Below are 15,145 nucleotides of genomic sequence, written 5' to 3' on the forward strand. Positions count from 1 at the left end.
GGGGGTGGGGAGCAGTCGATTAGACCGACCCCTATACGCAACTCCGAAAGGCAAAGTCGACCTCGGTGGAATTTGAACTCAGAACGTGAAGACAGGCGAAATACCTATTTCTTTACTGCCCACAAGGGGCTAAACACAGAGGGGACAAACAAGGACAGACAAACAGATTAAGTCGATTATATCGACCCCAGTGCGTAACTAGTACATATTTAATCGACCCCGAAGAGATGAAAGGCAAAGTCGACCTCGGCGGGATTTGAACTCAAAACGCCCCCGTCCAATGGTCGGTGCTGAGTTGTCAAACATTTAAACCAAATTTTCTCAAAACAACTTGTCCGACCGTCCCATAGGCCTCCCCTTTGAGAAACTCTGATTTAACCTAAATTTGAGATACCAGCAAAAGAAGAAATAAATATAGACTTTTTTTCTATTCCAAAGAAAAAACGATTTCCTACGGCTTTATCAATAGCATTCTCACCTGAAATCGATTTTTGTAATGTTTTCAAGACTTATACACGCCTTTCAAATTTGAGCGCAATCGGATGGAGGATGCCCGAGATCCTAGAAGCCACACACACAGACAGACAGAACGGATTTTATATAAGAGGTTATTAAAGAAGTTGTAGCAACTCCCATGCAACACGTGACATTTTAACACTCACTGTTTTTCACGGATTTTGCTAACCTAGATACCAGTATTCTCACAGTAGTTTTGGCCATATAAACAGACCACGAGACAGCCTCACCTTCTTTAGTTTCGTCTGAATTGAACAACAAACTATCTCTTTTCAGCTGCTTTAAAATATGAAACACGAGTTCAATTGAGCACGAGATCAAGTTGCAGAACATCATTTTTTGTTTAACTACCGTAAAGTGCAAAATTTTCTCATTCATGCCATATATAATACTCAAAAGGAACTTTAATTCAAGAACGTATGCATAATACTATTTTAAGACGCTGAATTACATATTTGACGTTACGAATACAAAAAGTATAAATATTTTCTGCAACACCTTTATGCACGTTTCAATTCTATTAATTTTTTTTTCTATGCATGAATTACTATCCATTTTAAAATTCGCGTTTCGCAACCGTTAGAAGAACACGTTCCGTTTTACAACTTCGAATTATAGTATCACAAGGCCAGAAGAAGTATGCACATCTGGTATTACATAAAAATAAAAGAAAACTGGGATCTTTACTTTTTGACCTACAGATTTAAAAAATAACTTTTTGTAACTAAACACTTTCAAACTTCGGACACTGGTAGAATGTGTCATACAAAACATCTTTTACTCTTAGCATTTTTGAAAAAAAACTTATATTTAGGAAGTTGTTTTACGTTAAAGTTGTAGTATTTCGGTAATTTCAACCAAACAATGACGTGTATTCAACTGAATAAAATTACTGCTGTTGTTTCTCAGCAAGAACCTTCGGCGGTGTATATTTTGTTTGTCACTGTTATTTATGACAACTCTAACCCTAATCCTAAAACCTTAACCCTAACCGTAACCCTAAAGCCCTAACCCTAACCTTAAAGCCCTAACCCTAACCCTAAAACCCTAACCATAACACCCTAACCCTAAAACCCTAACCCTAATCCTAAAACCTTAAAACCAGTACAAACGCACGAACGATATCATAAATAACAGTAACAAACGAAATATACACCGTCGATAGTTGTGGTTTAAACAACGGCAGTAATTTTATTCAGCTGAATACACGTCATTGATTGGTTGAAATTACCGAAATACGACAACTTTAACACGAAATAACTTCGTACATATAAGTTTTTCTCGAAAATGCTAAGAGTAAAAGATGTTTTATATGACACATTCTACCAGTGTCCGAAGTTTCAAAGTGTTTAGTTACAAAAAATTATTTTTAAATCTGTAGGTCAAAAGGTAAAGATCCATATTTTCTGGAACACCTTTATGCACATTTCAATTTTATTAATTTTTTTTCTATGCATGAATTACTATCCATCTTAAAATTCGCGTTTCGCAACCGTTAGAAGAACATGTTCCGTTTAACAACTTCGAATTATAGTATCACAAGGCCAGAAGAAGTATGCACATCTGGTATTGCATAAAAATATAAGAAAAATGCTATAATTAATTTTTTTCTATCCCTGTGCATCCGTATTTTTTCTATATTGGTCCCAACGAGATTCCAAAGCAATTGAACAACACAGTATATGTTTGCACATGTATTTTAAAATAATTGAGCAATTCGTATTTGTAGATACGTTCGACGAGGTTGAACAGTACAGAATGTGTTCATCAATATTGTCTATATTGAGGACTTCGACCTTCGATCAAACAGCCTTGTTTTCTAACGAACTGCTAGTTTATATTCACAGTCATTGCTATTATCACTATGACTTGTCAACAGCGCCTCTGTTGACCACCAAGATACCACCAGGCAAAGCAGACATCATCTTAATTGCAACGTAGTTTTAGCTGCGTTTCTTTCAAGAATCAACGCAACAAGTTTTACCGAGTGTGTGCAACGTAAGTTTGGACACAAATCGTGTTGTGACGTGAAAGCTTTTTCGTAAGAGTACTTCTTACGGAATCATCATGGCTGAGGATGTTATGTAGTCGATAGATATTCTTCAGAAACGGGATCAGGCAGACTAGTTGAAGTTTGGGAAGTAAGAGAGCTTTCAAACTGTACAATGTACGTAGGTAACTTTTGTCTCACAGACTGTGGTCTTACACGAATTGCGGTAGAAAGTGCGGTAGTAGAGAAGGGTATTTTTTTTTCTGAGCGATGCACACAAACCTTTGTACTACCGTAACGTAGTTTTGCGTGAACCACTTGAGTGATTTGGGGTTCTGACAATTAAGTGAGGGATGAGGAAGATCATACTTAAGGAGATAGTGTCGATGACCTATTTAGCTGTCTCAGATCACTAGTGAAGTGTATTTACGACCAGAGCTCCGAACACTCAATTAACTCGAAGTACCTATTTCTTTACTACCCACAAGGGGTTAAACACAGAGAGGACAAACAAGGACAGACAAACGGATTAAATCGATTATATCGACCCCAGTGCGTAACTAGTACTCAATTTATCGACCCCGAAAGGATGACAGGCAAAGTCGACCTCGGCGGAATTTGAACTCAGAACGTAGCGGCAGACGAAATACCAGTAAGCATTTCGTCCGGTGTGCTAACGTTTCTGCCAAAGTACCATAGTGTCCAAGAAGTGGGAGAAAAGTGGGGTAGTGTTTAGATATGTGGTGGGTAGCTATGGTAAGGTTTTATGGTAGGTGCAGAGACGATAATGGATTGGTAGAGAAATAGGAAAGAGATCAAGGACGTTTGAAGTGAGAAAGAGATCAAGGATTATTTGGAGTGTCTACGTAACGTTACAAAATGTTGTAGAGAGTTGATGCTTGAAAAATAAAATTTAGATTCTGCAGCAACATCAATGTAGGAGGATGGAGCGTGAGATCAAAACGAGTTGTGAATATTGAAGTCAACGAAGATTGACTTCATAGAAGAAGAAAGAGGATGGAAGTTCTCGATGCAGGACGAGAGACGGCTGGTGGTTGTAGGAGTTCGGAGAGTTGTTGAGTCAGTAGATGTAATTAAGAGTGTATGTGAGGGCGCGTGGCTTAGTGGTTAGGGCATTCGGCTCATGATCGTAAGGTTGTGAGTTCGATTCCCGGCGACGCGTTGTGTCCTTGAGCAAGACACTTCATTTCACGTTGCTCCAGTCCACTCAGCTGGCAAAAATGAGTTGTACTTGTATTTCAAAGGGTCAGCCTTGTCACTCTCTGTGTCACGCTGATTATCCCCGAGAACTACGTTAAGGGTACACGTGTCTGTGGAATGCTCAGCCATTTGCACGTTAATTTCACGAGCAAGCTGTTCCGTTGATCGTATCAGCTGGGACCCTCGTCGTCGTAACCGGCGGAGTCTTTTAGAGAATTAAGAGTGTAAGGGAGAGCCCTTTGAGTATTAATAACTTGGAATCATGGTTACTGATATCCAGGTGAGAGATGCGTGATCGGCACTTAGAGTGGAATCAAAATATGAGCAGACATCAGCTTTGAGAATGAATGTTGGGAGTAAACTGACAGCAGAGATGAGCTATTTGGGGGAAAAAAAGGGGGGAGAGAGTTTTGTATAGGAAGGAAGGGAGGAAGAACACGCGTCTTGCGTGTTTGTAGGAGGTGACGGGTGTGACCTGAGTAAAACCGAGTTCCCCCAAATGTTTGATTCAAAAAATAACAACAACAGTAACAACAACAACAACAACAATAATAGATTGTTTTGTGCATTCATCTGCATCCATTTATAAATCTGTTCACCATTTCACCAATCAATACAGTTGATAAGTTTTAGGAAAGACAAATTATAAACAATCAACTTCCAGAATTCAATAAATAAAAAAAATGAAAACAAAAATAAAAAAAAAAGAAAGATGGAAGTTGCAGAGCCAGTCAAACTTGAGAACAACAACAACAAACAAAACAAAACAAAAAAAAAAGAGAAAAAACAGGTAAGTATATTTTTCTAAAGATACCAACAAAACAATAAATTTAATAATTGAATTGCAGCAAAAAAAAAAAAGAAAGTTTGACAAGAACTCCGTATTGTCACCAATGTTCCGACAAGAAAACAAAATAGGAAAAAAAAAAAAAAAAAAATGGAAAAATAGTGGCTGTGTGGTAAGTAGCTTGCTTACCAACCACATGGTTCCGGGTTCAGTTCCACTGCGTGGCATCTTGGGCAAGTGTCTTCGGCTATAGCCCCGGGCCGAATAATGCCTTGTGAGTGGATTTGGTAGACGGAAACTGAAAGAAGCCTGTCGGATATATATATATATATATATATATATAATATATATATATATATTGTGTGTGTGTGGTGTGTGTGTGGTGTGTGTGTGTGTGTTTGTGTATCTGTGTTTGTCCCCCTAGCATTGCTTGACAACGATGCTGGTGTGTTTACGTTCCCGTCACTTAGCGGTTCGGCAAAAGAGACCGATAGAATAAGTACTGGGCTTACAAAAGAATAAGTCCCGGGGTCGATTTGCTCTCGACTAAAGGCGGTGCTCCAGCATGGCCGCAGTCAAATGACTGAAACAAGTAAAAGAGTAAAAGAGAGAGAGAGAGAGAGAGATAGATAGATAGATAGATAGATAGATAGATAGATAGAGAGAGAGAGAGAGAGAGAGAGAGAGAGGAGAGAGAGAGAGAGAGAGAGAGAGAGAGAGAGAGCAGAAGGTGTTTCAACTTACCGCAGGATAGAATGAGTCCTGTGAAAATGCTGCCTATTAAGGATATTTTTGTTGCAGACGTTTGAAATGTGTCCAAAATCTGGATGAGCATTATTCCAAAGCAGCTGGCCAGTCCAGAACAGATAAGGTTGCAGTAGAAGCTAGCGATACAAACCACCCAGCCCCACCCACCGTCGGGTACAATAGGTATCTTTTGTAGAGGATTTTCATCGCTGGTAAGAGAGCCTTTTTTAGTTTTCGACATCCTGAGATCATGTGAAGTTGACTGAGAAAAGAAGAGAGAGAGAGAGAAAGAGAGAGAATGAAAAATAAAGAATGGTAAAGAAAAAAAAAAACAAAATGGAAAAAATGTCAGTGATAAATGAAAATGTGATGTTAACATATATATATGTGCAGGAGTGGCTGTGTGGTAAGTAACTTGCTTACCAACCACATGGTACTGGGTTCAATCCCATTGCGTGGCACCTTGGGCCGACCAAAGCCTTGTGAGTGGATTTGGTAGACGGAAACTGAAAGAAGCCCGTCGTATATATATATATATTTATATGTATGTATATGTTTGTGTGTCTGTGTTTGTCCACCCCAACATCGCTGGTGTGTTTACGTCTCTGTCACATAGCGGTTCGCCAAAAGAGACCGATAGAATAAGTACTAGGCTTACAAAGAATAAGTCCTGGGATTGATTTGCTCGACTAAAGGCGGTGCTCCAGAATGGACGCAGTCAAATGACTGAAACGAATAAAAAAAGAAAAAAAAAGAAAGAAATATATGTGTGTGTGTGTGTGTGTGTGTGTGTGTGTGTGTGTGAGTGTGGAGAAATAATTAAACACGCTCATTTGTATGTATGAATATATGTATTTGTAAGTGACGGGAGATAAATTAACTCCCACGATTTAATAGAAATTACGTGGCTTCTTTCTATCCACGCAGCTACGTGATTTCAGTCAGTTTGAAACTGGACAAATAACACACTGGACTTACCCTCACTTTTATAACCATGAATTAGTGATTTAAGTTTACTGATTCTCTACACGTAGATGAGCACCAAGAAACATAATAAGGCGGCGAGCTGGCAGAAACGTTAGCACGCCGGCGAAATGCTTAGCGGCATTTTGTCTGCTGTTACGTTCTGTGTTCAAATTCCGCCGGGGTCGACTTTGCCTTTCAACCTTTCGAGGTCGATAAATTAAGTACCATTTACGCACTGGGGTCGATGTAATCGACTTAATCCGTTTGTCTGTCCTTGTTTGTCCTCTCTGTGTTTAGCCTCTTGTGGGTAGTAAAGAAATAGGTATTTCGTCTGTCGTTACGTTCTGAGTTCAAATTCTGCCGAGGTCGACTTTGCCTTTCATCCCTTCAGAATCAATAAAGTAAGTACCAGTTGAGTACTGGGGTCGATGTGATCGACTTCACCCTCTCCACAAAATTCAGGCCTTGTGCCTGTATTAGTTGCGAGATGGCAGAATCGTTACAGCGCCGGAAAGAGTGCTCTGTTTAGCCCCTTGTGGGCAATATATATATATATATATATATAATAATAAATATTAGGGAATAAATCCAAATTTACAGGGAAAAAATCAGATTTAGGATTAAATCGATTTTATAGTAAAATATTATAAAATATTATTCGAGACAAAACCACTATTTTGTAAAACAAACAAGGAAAGACTTAATCAATACATAAAATTTTAATAAATAGTCAAAAAAACCGCCACTACAATCGTTTCTTGTCTTGATCGACAATCTTCAGGTGGACTTCCAATAATTCAGTGTCAAATTATGAAATTTCCTTGTTTGTTTTGCAAAATAGTGGTTTTGTCTCGAATAATATTTTATATATATATATATATATATATATATATATATATATATCTCATATCCAGAAGTTACGTTCTGATTTCAAATTCCGCTGAGGTCGACTTTGCCTTTCATCCTTTCGAGGTTGATAAATTAAGTACCATTTACGCACTGGGGTCGATGTAATCGACTTAATCTGTTTGTCTGTCCTTGTTTGTCCCCTCTATGTTTAGCCCCTTGTGGGCAATAAAGAAATAAGAAATATAATAATTGTTTCTAATTTAAGCACAAGGCCAGCAAATTGGTGGCGGGAGTGGTTAAGTCAATATCATCGATTCCACTTCTTGACTGGCACATATTTTGTCGACTCCGAAAGGATGAAAGACAAAATTAACCTCGGATGAAGTTGCATTCAGAATGCAAAGAAGGGCCAAAAGAAAAGCTGCAAAAGTATTTTGTCTGACGCCCTAGTGATTCTGCCAATAATCTTTTCTGCTATGGAAGCAAGGTCTGAAATTTTGTGGGAGAGGCTTAGTCGATTACATCTATCCCAGTGCTCGTATCAACTTGGTTGGGACCCCCTTCGGTCATGACTGACCGTGGGTTTGCACCTAGAAAGTTACCCTCCAAGGGTAATCCAAGGGAAAGGCAAAGGGGCCGATACAGCTTGGCACCTGTGACGTCGCAATTCATTTCTACAGCTGAGTGAACTGGAGCAACGTGAAATAAAGTGTCTTGCTCAAGAACACAACACACAGCCCGGTCCGGGATTCGACCTCACAATCTCACGATCGTAAGCTCGATGCTCTAACCACTGAACCATGCGCCTTCACTAGTATCAACTAGTACCTATTTTATCGACCTCGAAAAGATGAGAGGAAAAGTCGACCTCGGCGGAATTTGAACTCAGAACGCGAAGCTGGAAAAAATGCCTCTATACATTTTGTCCGGCGCAATAAGATTCTGCTACTAATAATAATTTAAAAAAAAATACTTGAAGTGGCAAACAACATTTTAGAGTAAAAAAAAAAAAATGTAAAAATAATACCTTGGAAGAATGAGTTAAAAATGGATTTGTTACAGAAATATGTTCGAGATTTCTTCATTCAGAGAATGTAATCTGTAAAGAAAAATTTAATACACAAGTTAAATAATAGTAATAATAATAATAATGATAATAATAATAATGATAATAATAATAATAACAAGTTAAATAATAATAATAATAAATAATAATAATATAATAATAATAATAATAATAATAATAATAATAATAATAATAATAGTAGTAGTAGTAGTAGTAGTAGTAGTAGTAGTAGTAATAATAATAATAATAATAATAACAACAATAATAATGATAACAATAATAATAATAACAATAACAATAATAATAATAATAACAACAATAACAACAACAACAATAATAAGGATTTCAAATTTTGGCACAAACTCAGCAATTTCGGGGAGGGGATAAGTCGATTGCATCGACCCCAGTGTTGAACTGGTACTTATTTTATCGACCCTGAAAGGATGAAAGGCAAAGTCGACTTCGGCGGAATTTGAACTCAGAACGTACAGACTGACGAAATGCCTATTTCTTTTTCTTTATTACCCACAAGGGGCTAAACACAGAGGGGACAAACAAGGACAGACATAGGTATTAAGTCGATAACATCGACCCCAGTGCGTAACTGGTACTTAATTTATCGACCCCGAAAGGATGAAAGGCAAAGTCAACCTCGGCGGAATTTGAACTCACAACGTAACGCAGACGAAATACCGCTAAGCATTTCGCCCGGCGTGCTAACGTTTCTGCCAGCTCGCTTCTTTTATAATAATAATCCTTTCTGCTATAGGCGCAAGGCCTGAAATATTTGGGGAGGGGACTAGTCGATTACATCGATCCCAGAATTTCACTGGTACATGATTTATCAACCTCGAAAGGATGAAAGGCAAAGTTGACTCCTGTGCAATTTGAACTCAGAACGTAGCGACTGGCGAAATACCTATTTCTATTTTTTTACTACCCACAAGGTGCTAAACACATAGAGGACAAACAATGACAGACAAACGGATTAAGTCGATTATATCGACCCCGGTGTGTAACTGGTACTTATTTAATCGACCCCGAAAGGATGAAAAGCAAAGTCGACCTCGGCGGAATTTGAACTCAGAACGTAACGGCAGACGAAATACCTATTTCTTTAATACACACAAATGGCTAAACACAGAGAGGACAAACAAGGACAGACAAACGGATTAAGTCGATTATATCGACCCCAGTGCGTAACTGGTACTAAATTTATCGACCCTGAAAGGATGAAAGGCAAAGTCGGCCTCGGCAGAATTTGAACTCAGAACGTAACGGAAGACGAAATACCGCTAAGCATTTCGCCCGGCATGCTAACGTTTCTGCCAGCTCGCCGCCTTATCCTTTCTAGTTAAGGCACAAGGCCTGAAATTTTAGGGGAGGGGGACTAGTCGATTATATCGACCCCAGTGTTCAACTGGTACTTAATTTATCGGCTCCAAAAGGATGAAACGCAAAAGTACCACGAAGTACCACTAAACATTTCGCCCAGCGTACTAATAATTCCGCCAGCTCGTGACCGTCTAATTTTTGAAATGGATTCCATGAGAGAAGTTTGCTACTGTGGCATACAAAGATATATTTAAAAGAGTTCTGGACATTTGGTAACAAACACATATATTTCATTTTATTTCTGTTACTTAGTGGTATTGAACACTTTTCTGACAAATGCCTCACTTTTGGGCTGGCCGAAGATTAAACGTGAGAAGCACGTGTTTTTTGTTAATTATCTATATATTCATGCACATCACTCACTCACTCTGTGTATGTGCGGGAGAGAGAGAGAGAGAGAGAGAGAGAGAGAGAGAGAGAGAGAGAGAGAGAGAGAGAGAGAGAGAGATACACTTGCTAGTACAAACAGCAACAATTTGATATTCGGATAACAAAATTAACACTAACACCATCCATCATTAGTGATAACAACAATGCCCCCACCCTCTCTTTCTTACGCGCGTGTACACACACACACGCATGCACGCTTGTTTGCGAAACAAACATAGTGAAAAAGATAGTAGTTTTAGCCTTGCGCTCTAGCATTTTTTTAAAAAGGAAACTTGGCACAAAAGAAATTACTTTAAACTTGCGAAAATAAAATTCGGGATGCCTTATATATTTTATATAGATGCAGATGTGTTACCTAAGATTAATTTTGAGGATCTGATCAAAGACTTTGCAATTCAAAAAAGTAGGAAGAAACTTTTCAAATATAAATAAAGTGGAAGTATACAAAAATAAACATTATTTTCCCTCTTACTGTTTTGTTTCATTTTGAAAAATAAAAATTTATTTTATGGTTTGTTATTGTTTGTATTTTGAATTACATAATCTTTTATGGGGACACCAAAATCTTTTAAGTGCTTAGGGCCTCGATGGGTCTCAATCCGGCCCTGCTCTTTCTCTATCGCTCTCTCTCTCTCTTTATATGTATATATACATATACAAAAATGGGACAAGAACGCAAAACATCCAGAAAGTTAGGTGAAACAAAAAAGGGACAACAAAATATCTAGACAGACGAGACAAAGAAAACAAGGACGGATCATTCGGAGTTTTCTATCCTCAGTCGAGTTCCAGATTATCTTTGCAATTTCGGCTGGTTATACTCGAGATTGCTCCAATATATATATATATATGTGTGTGTGTGTGTGTGTGTATGTGTGTGTGTGTGTGTGTGTATGTGTGTGTGTGTATGTGTGTGTATGTGTGTGTGTGTGGTGTGTGTGTGTGTGTGTTAAATAAAATGAGACACCAAAACTCAAAGACAAGGCTGTGTGGAATTTTTAGGACATTTATAAAGAGAAAGTTAGTTTTACGGCTGTTTCTCGGATATTAAGGATATACCTTCATCAGAGACGATGTGAGATGGTCAAATAGAGGGAAATATTAGAGTTCAATATAAGGAGTTATTTGGAAAAGGAAGGAAATAAGGAGTACATAGGGGAATAAGAGAATGAATGTAAAAAATAAATAAAAATAAACATATATAAAGATGTGTATGGCATGTAGCTTCAACCGTGTTTTCTGACGTGAATTTGCTACCCGGGTATCGGTTACCGAATTGTCCATACTAGGATAATTCATTCACCTACTTATTATAATATAAATATATATATATTATATATATATATATATATATATATATATATATATATATACATATATACGACGGGCTTCTTTCAGTTTCCGTCTACAAAATCCACTCACAGGCTTTGGTCGGCCCGAGGCTATAGTAGAAGACACTTGCCCAAGTGCCACGCAGTGGGACTGAACCCGGAACCATGTGGTTGGTAAACAAGCTACTTACCACACCGCCACTCCTGCGATATATAATATATATATATATATATATATATATATATATATATATATATAATATATATATATATCTATATATATATAATATATATATATATATATATATATAATATATATATTATATATATATATATATATATATATATATATATAAAACGGAACGGTTTCTCTTCTGTTTTCTGGGGGGGGGGGGAATCGTTTCGCTGGCCAGATGGTACATTTGCTGTTAACATCCGCTTTTTGAAGAACTGGACATGTCGTGTCAGAGGCCACGGTGTTTCTTGCACTTCCTTGACAGCGACCAGGTGAGGTCACTGTTTACTAGACGCACTTTACCGCAGCTTGTCTCTTTGGCAGAACTACAGTCCTGAATTTAAACGTAGACTGAGGTAAAGGTGTCTGGTACCCTGAGTGTCGTCAGATTTTCACATCTCTTTGCCAGTCCGGAAATGCCGTCGGTGGATGTTCCGCCATGGCGTTCTGCATAGGATTAGTGGTAGGTAAGAGCGAAGACATCCTCTGGATGAATGAAGACCTCCTCCCCCTCCCCCTCCCCCTCCTCTTCACCCCCTCCTCCTCCCCACTCCTCCTCCTCCTCATCATCATCATCAAAAAAGGAACCACAAGTCTGAGAAGCTTCTTTTGATATGTTTGTGCTAGATGTGAAGAGACGCAAACACATAAAAACTTAATTGCATTCTTCCCGCTGTATTACCAAGTAAACATTCCGCCTTTCTTCGTTTTCATTTATGCTTTCTTTTCCGTTTTTCGTGTTTTTTTATTATTATTTATTTCCTTGTTAGACTTGTCTCTGCATGTACACAGAACGACAGCATTCTGAAGAAAAGAAAATAAACTTTTGATCATATATTTATGTAAGCACATATTCGCATACACGCATCTCGAAATGTGCAGTAGATAAACAGCCGACAACTGATGAAGGGTCATTCTTTATGTTACTTGTCTTGTTTTCCATTTGTTTCTTTCGTTGTTCGGAAAAAAAATTCGTATTCCATGTTTTCGTATTTCATGTTCCTTATGTTTTATGACGTCTTGTACCCAATATATGCATATGTATATATACATTTAAATGTAAGTATGTACATATATGTATGGATATATTCATATATATATATATATATATATATTAGTTTTATTATTATATGATTGAACGCCACGCATCCATTTCCAAGTAAGTTTATCTCTCTCTCTCTCTCTCTCTCTCTCTCTCTATATATATATATATATATATATTATATATATATATATACATACAACATACTACATACATACATACATCCATACATATAGATGTATGTATGTATTTATGTATGTATGTATGTATATTTTATGTATATATATATATATATATATATATATATATATATATAATATATATTATATATATATATATATATATATATAGACGATCAGAAAAAAAAAATATATATAGGGAGAGTTTACGAAAAAACAAAAGACGAAGACAGGTGGTGTACAAAACAACAGATGTATTAGTATAACTCTCAGAATAGAAAAAGTCTTTTACGTTTCGAGCCTACGCTCTTCTACAGGAGGGACACAGAAAGAGCAAGGAGAGAAACAAAGAGAGAAAAAAGGAGAAAAAAATGTGTGTAGTGGCTAACAATCTATGTATAAATACACATACATACATATATATAATATATATATATATATATATATATATATATATATATATATACACACAACACCCACATATTATATATATATATATTATATATATAGATAATATGATACAATATAATATAATACACACACCTGCATTCACATACACAGAGAGTAGTTAGATTCGACTTTTGAATTACAAGTACATCCGACAGGCTTCTACAAAGTTTTCGTGGACTCAGATTTACTCACAAATCTTGGGCCGATCCGAGGCTATGCTAAAAGTACTTGCCCATGTTGCAACGAAGTGTAAACGATCCTGGAACCTAATGCTCGCGACACGAGCTTCTTAAGCGTTCGATGATACCTGAAACACACGTCCTGAAACACACACACACCACACACACGCATGCATGCACGCACATGCAGGATCTTTTCCTTTTGAACGGCACTTTGTAACATAATTTCTAGGGTTAGTTAGGGTTAGGGTTAGGGCTAGGGGTGGGGGAAGGGTATCTTTTGTCTTCACAAATGTAAATAAACCCAATCTGTTTCTTAAAGAAGGGACTTATTCATTATGCACAGAATGTTATTTACCTAAATGGAGGTCAGCGATTGGTTAAAATTGCCGAAATGCTCGAAATTAAAGACGAAATATGTTACAACATACAGAATTTTCTCAATAAAGCCAAGAAAAAAATGATGTTTTATGAACACATTCTACCCGTATACGAAGTTTAAAAGTGTTTAGTTAACTAGAAATTGTGTTGAAAAGTGCCGTTCAAAAGGAAACGATCCCACATGCGTACATACACACATATGCTTGCGAGTCGAAGACTTCCGTCGTATGTCTACGAAGAATTTAAACATTGGCGAAAGAAGACCATCGAGTTACAGAAACGCCCCCTCTCGTCATTCGCATTGTCAGAATTTAAATGAATCAATCATCGATCCGTTGGAAACCTGAAACGAACGATGCTATTGTTTACAAATTACATTTAGGATCTTTTCGGTTTTTGAACGGCAGTTTTTAAAAATAATTTCCATGTAACTAAACACTTTTAAACTGCTAGAATGTGTTTATAAGACATCTTCTTCTCTTGGCTTTATTGAGAAAATTTTATAGATTGTAAGATATTTGTTGTTTTTTCTTCAATTTCTGCAATTTCAACCAACCAATGACGTCTATTGAGGTGAAGACATTCTGTTCCTCGTTTAAGAAACAGATTGGGTTTATTTACATTTCTGAAGAAAAAAAATACCCTTCCCCCACTCCTAACCCTAACCATAACTAACCCTTACCAGCCCTAACCCTAAAACAGGTTGAAATGCAATAGATCGATACTAGGGTCATAATTATGAGTGACAATTTCATATGAAAAAACTGCCGCTCAAACCGAAAAGATGCTACATTTATATAATAAAATACCTCACGTTTCGTTTTTTCAAATTTTATTTAGGTGAGTAGATGAATCAAATGTACTTCTAAAGTAATCAAGATATAAGTATAACTGTTACTAATACTACCGGAAATATGAGCACATGCGAAATAGTTTCCTTCCTTTCTATTTTTTTTCTTTTTTTGAAAGTCAGAGATGATACGTGATACGCCAGCTCGGCTACACGTTGCTACACAGAACATTTTCTGCAGTTTGAAACACTGACATAAAAAAATATATGCATACCAGTTCATATAAAAGTCTACAGAAACATGCTAAGAGATATTCTGAGCTACGCATGTGTTTAGTTTGGAATATCATTTAATCAGCAAATATTTTTGACGCCAATTTTCCTTTGTTTCATATCCTGTTAAGGAATAACACTTTTAGGAATTCACACTTTTAGCAATGCATACGTACACAACACACACACACACGCGCGCGTGTGTGTATATATACATACATTCGTATATATATATATATATGTACACACACACATATATACATAGATATCTAGCCATACATACACATCTGCGTATTTAAATGAAATTAATGAATAAAAAATTTAGTTTAACATTTAATATTAAAATCCTAAAAAGAAT

The 15,145-nt window shown here is 36.9% G+C and overlaps 1 protein-coding gene across 2 annotated transcripts in view; it reads right to left on the minus strand.

Annotated features, from left to right (window-relative positions):
* Nucleotides 1–8,187, minus strand: part of LOC115221515 (monocarboxylate transporter 14-like) — a 74,961-nt gene extending 66,774 nt beyond the window's left edge. For both annotated transcript variants that reach the window (XM_036510891.1, XM_029791716.2), the window contains exons 1-2: nt 8,104–8,187; nt 5,259–5,523 (exon numbers count right to left, since the gene is read on the minus strand). In XM_036510891.1, coding sequence (XP_036366784.1) covers nt 5,259–5,502 — 244 coding nt within the window. In that variant the 5' untranslated portion in view covers nt 5,503–5,523; nt 8,104–8,187. The remainder of the gene's footprint in view (nt 1–5,258; nt 5,524–8,103) is intronic.
* Between the last annotated feature and the right edge of the window lie 6,958 nt (nt 8,188–15,145).

The sequence above is a fragment of the Octopus sinensis genome, linkage group LG18 (genome assembly GCF_006345805.1).
Source record: "Octopus sinensis linkage group LG18, ASM634580v1, whole genome shotgun sequence".
Classification (NCBI taxonomy): domain Eukaryota; kingdom Metazoa; phylum Mollusca; class Cephalopoda; order Octopoda; family Octopodidae; genus Octopus; species Octopus sinensis.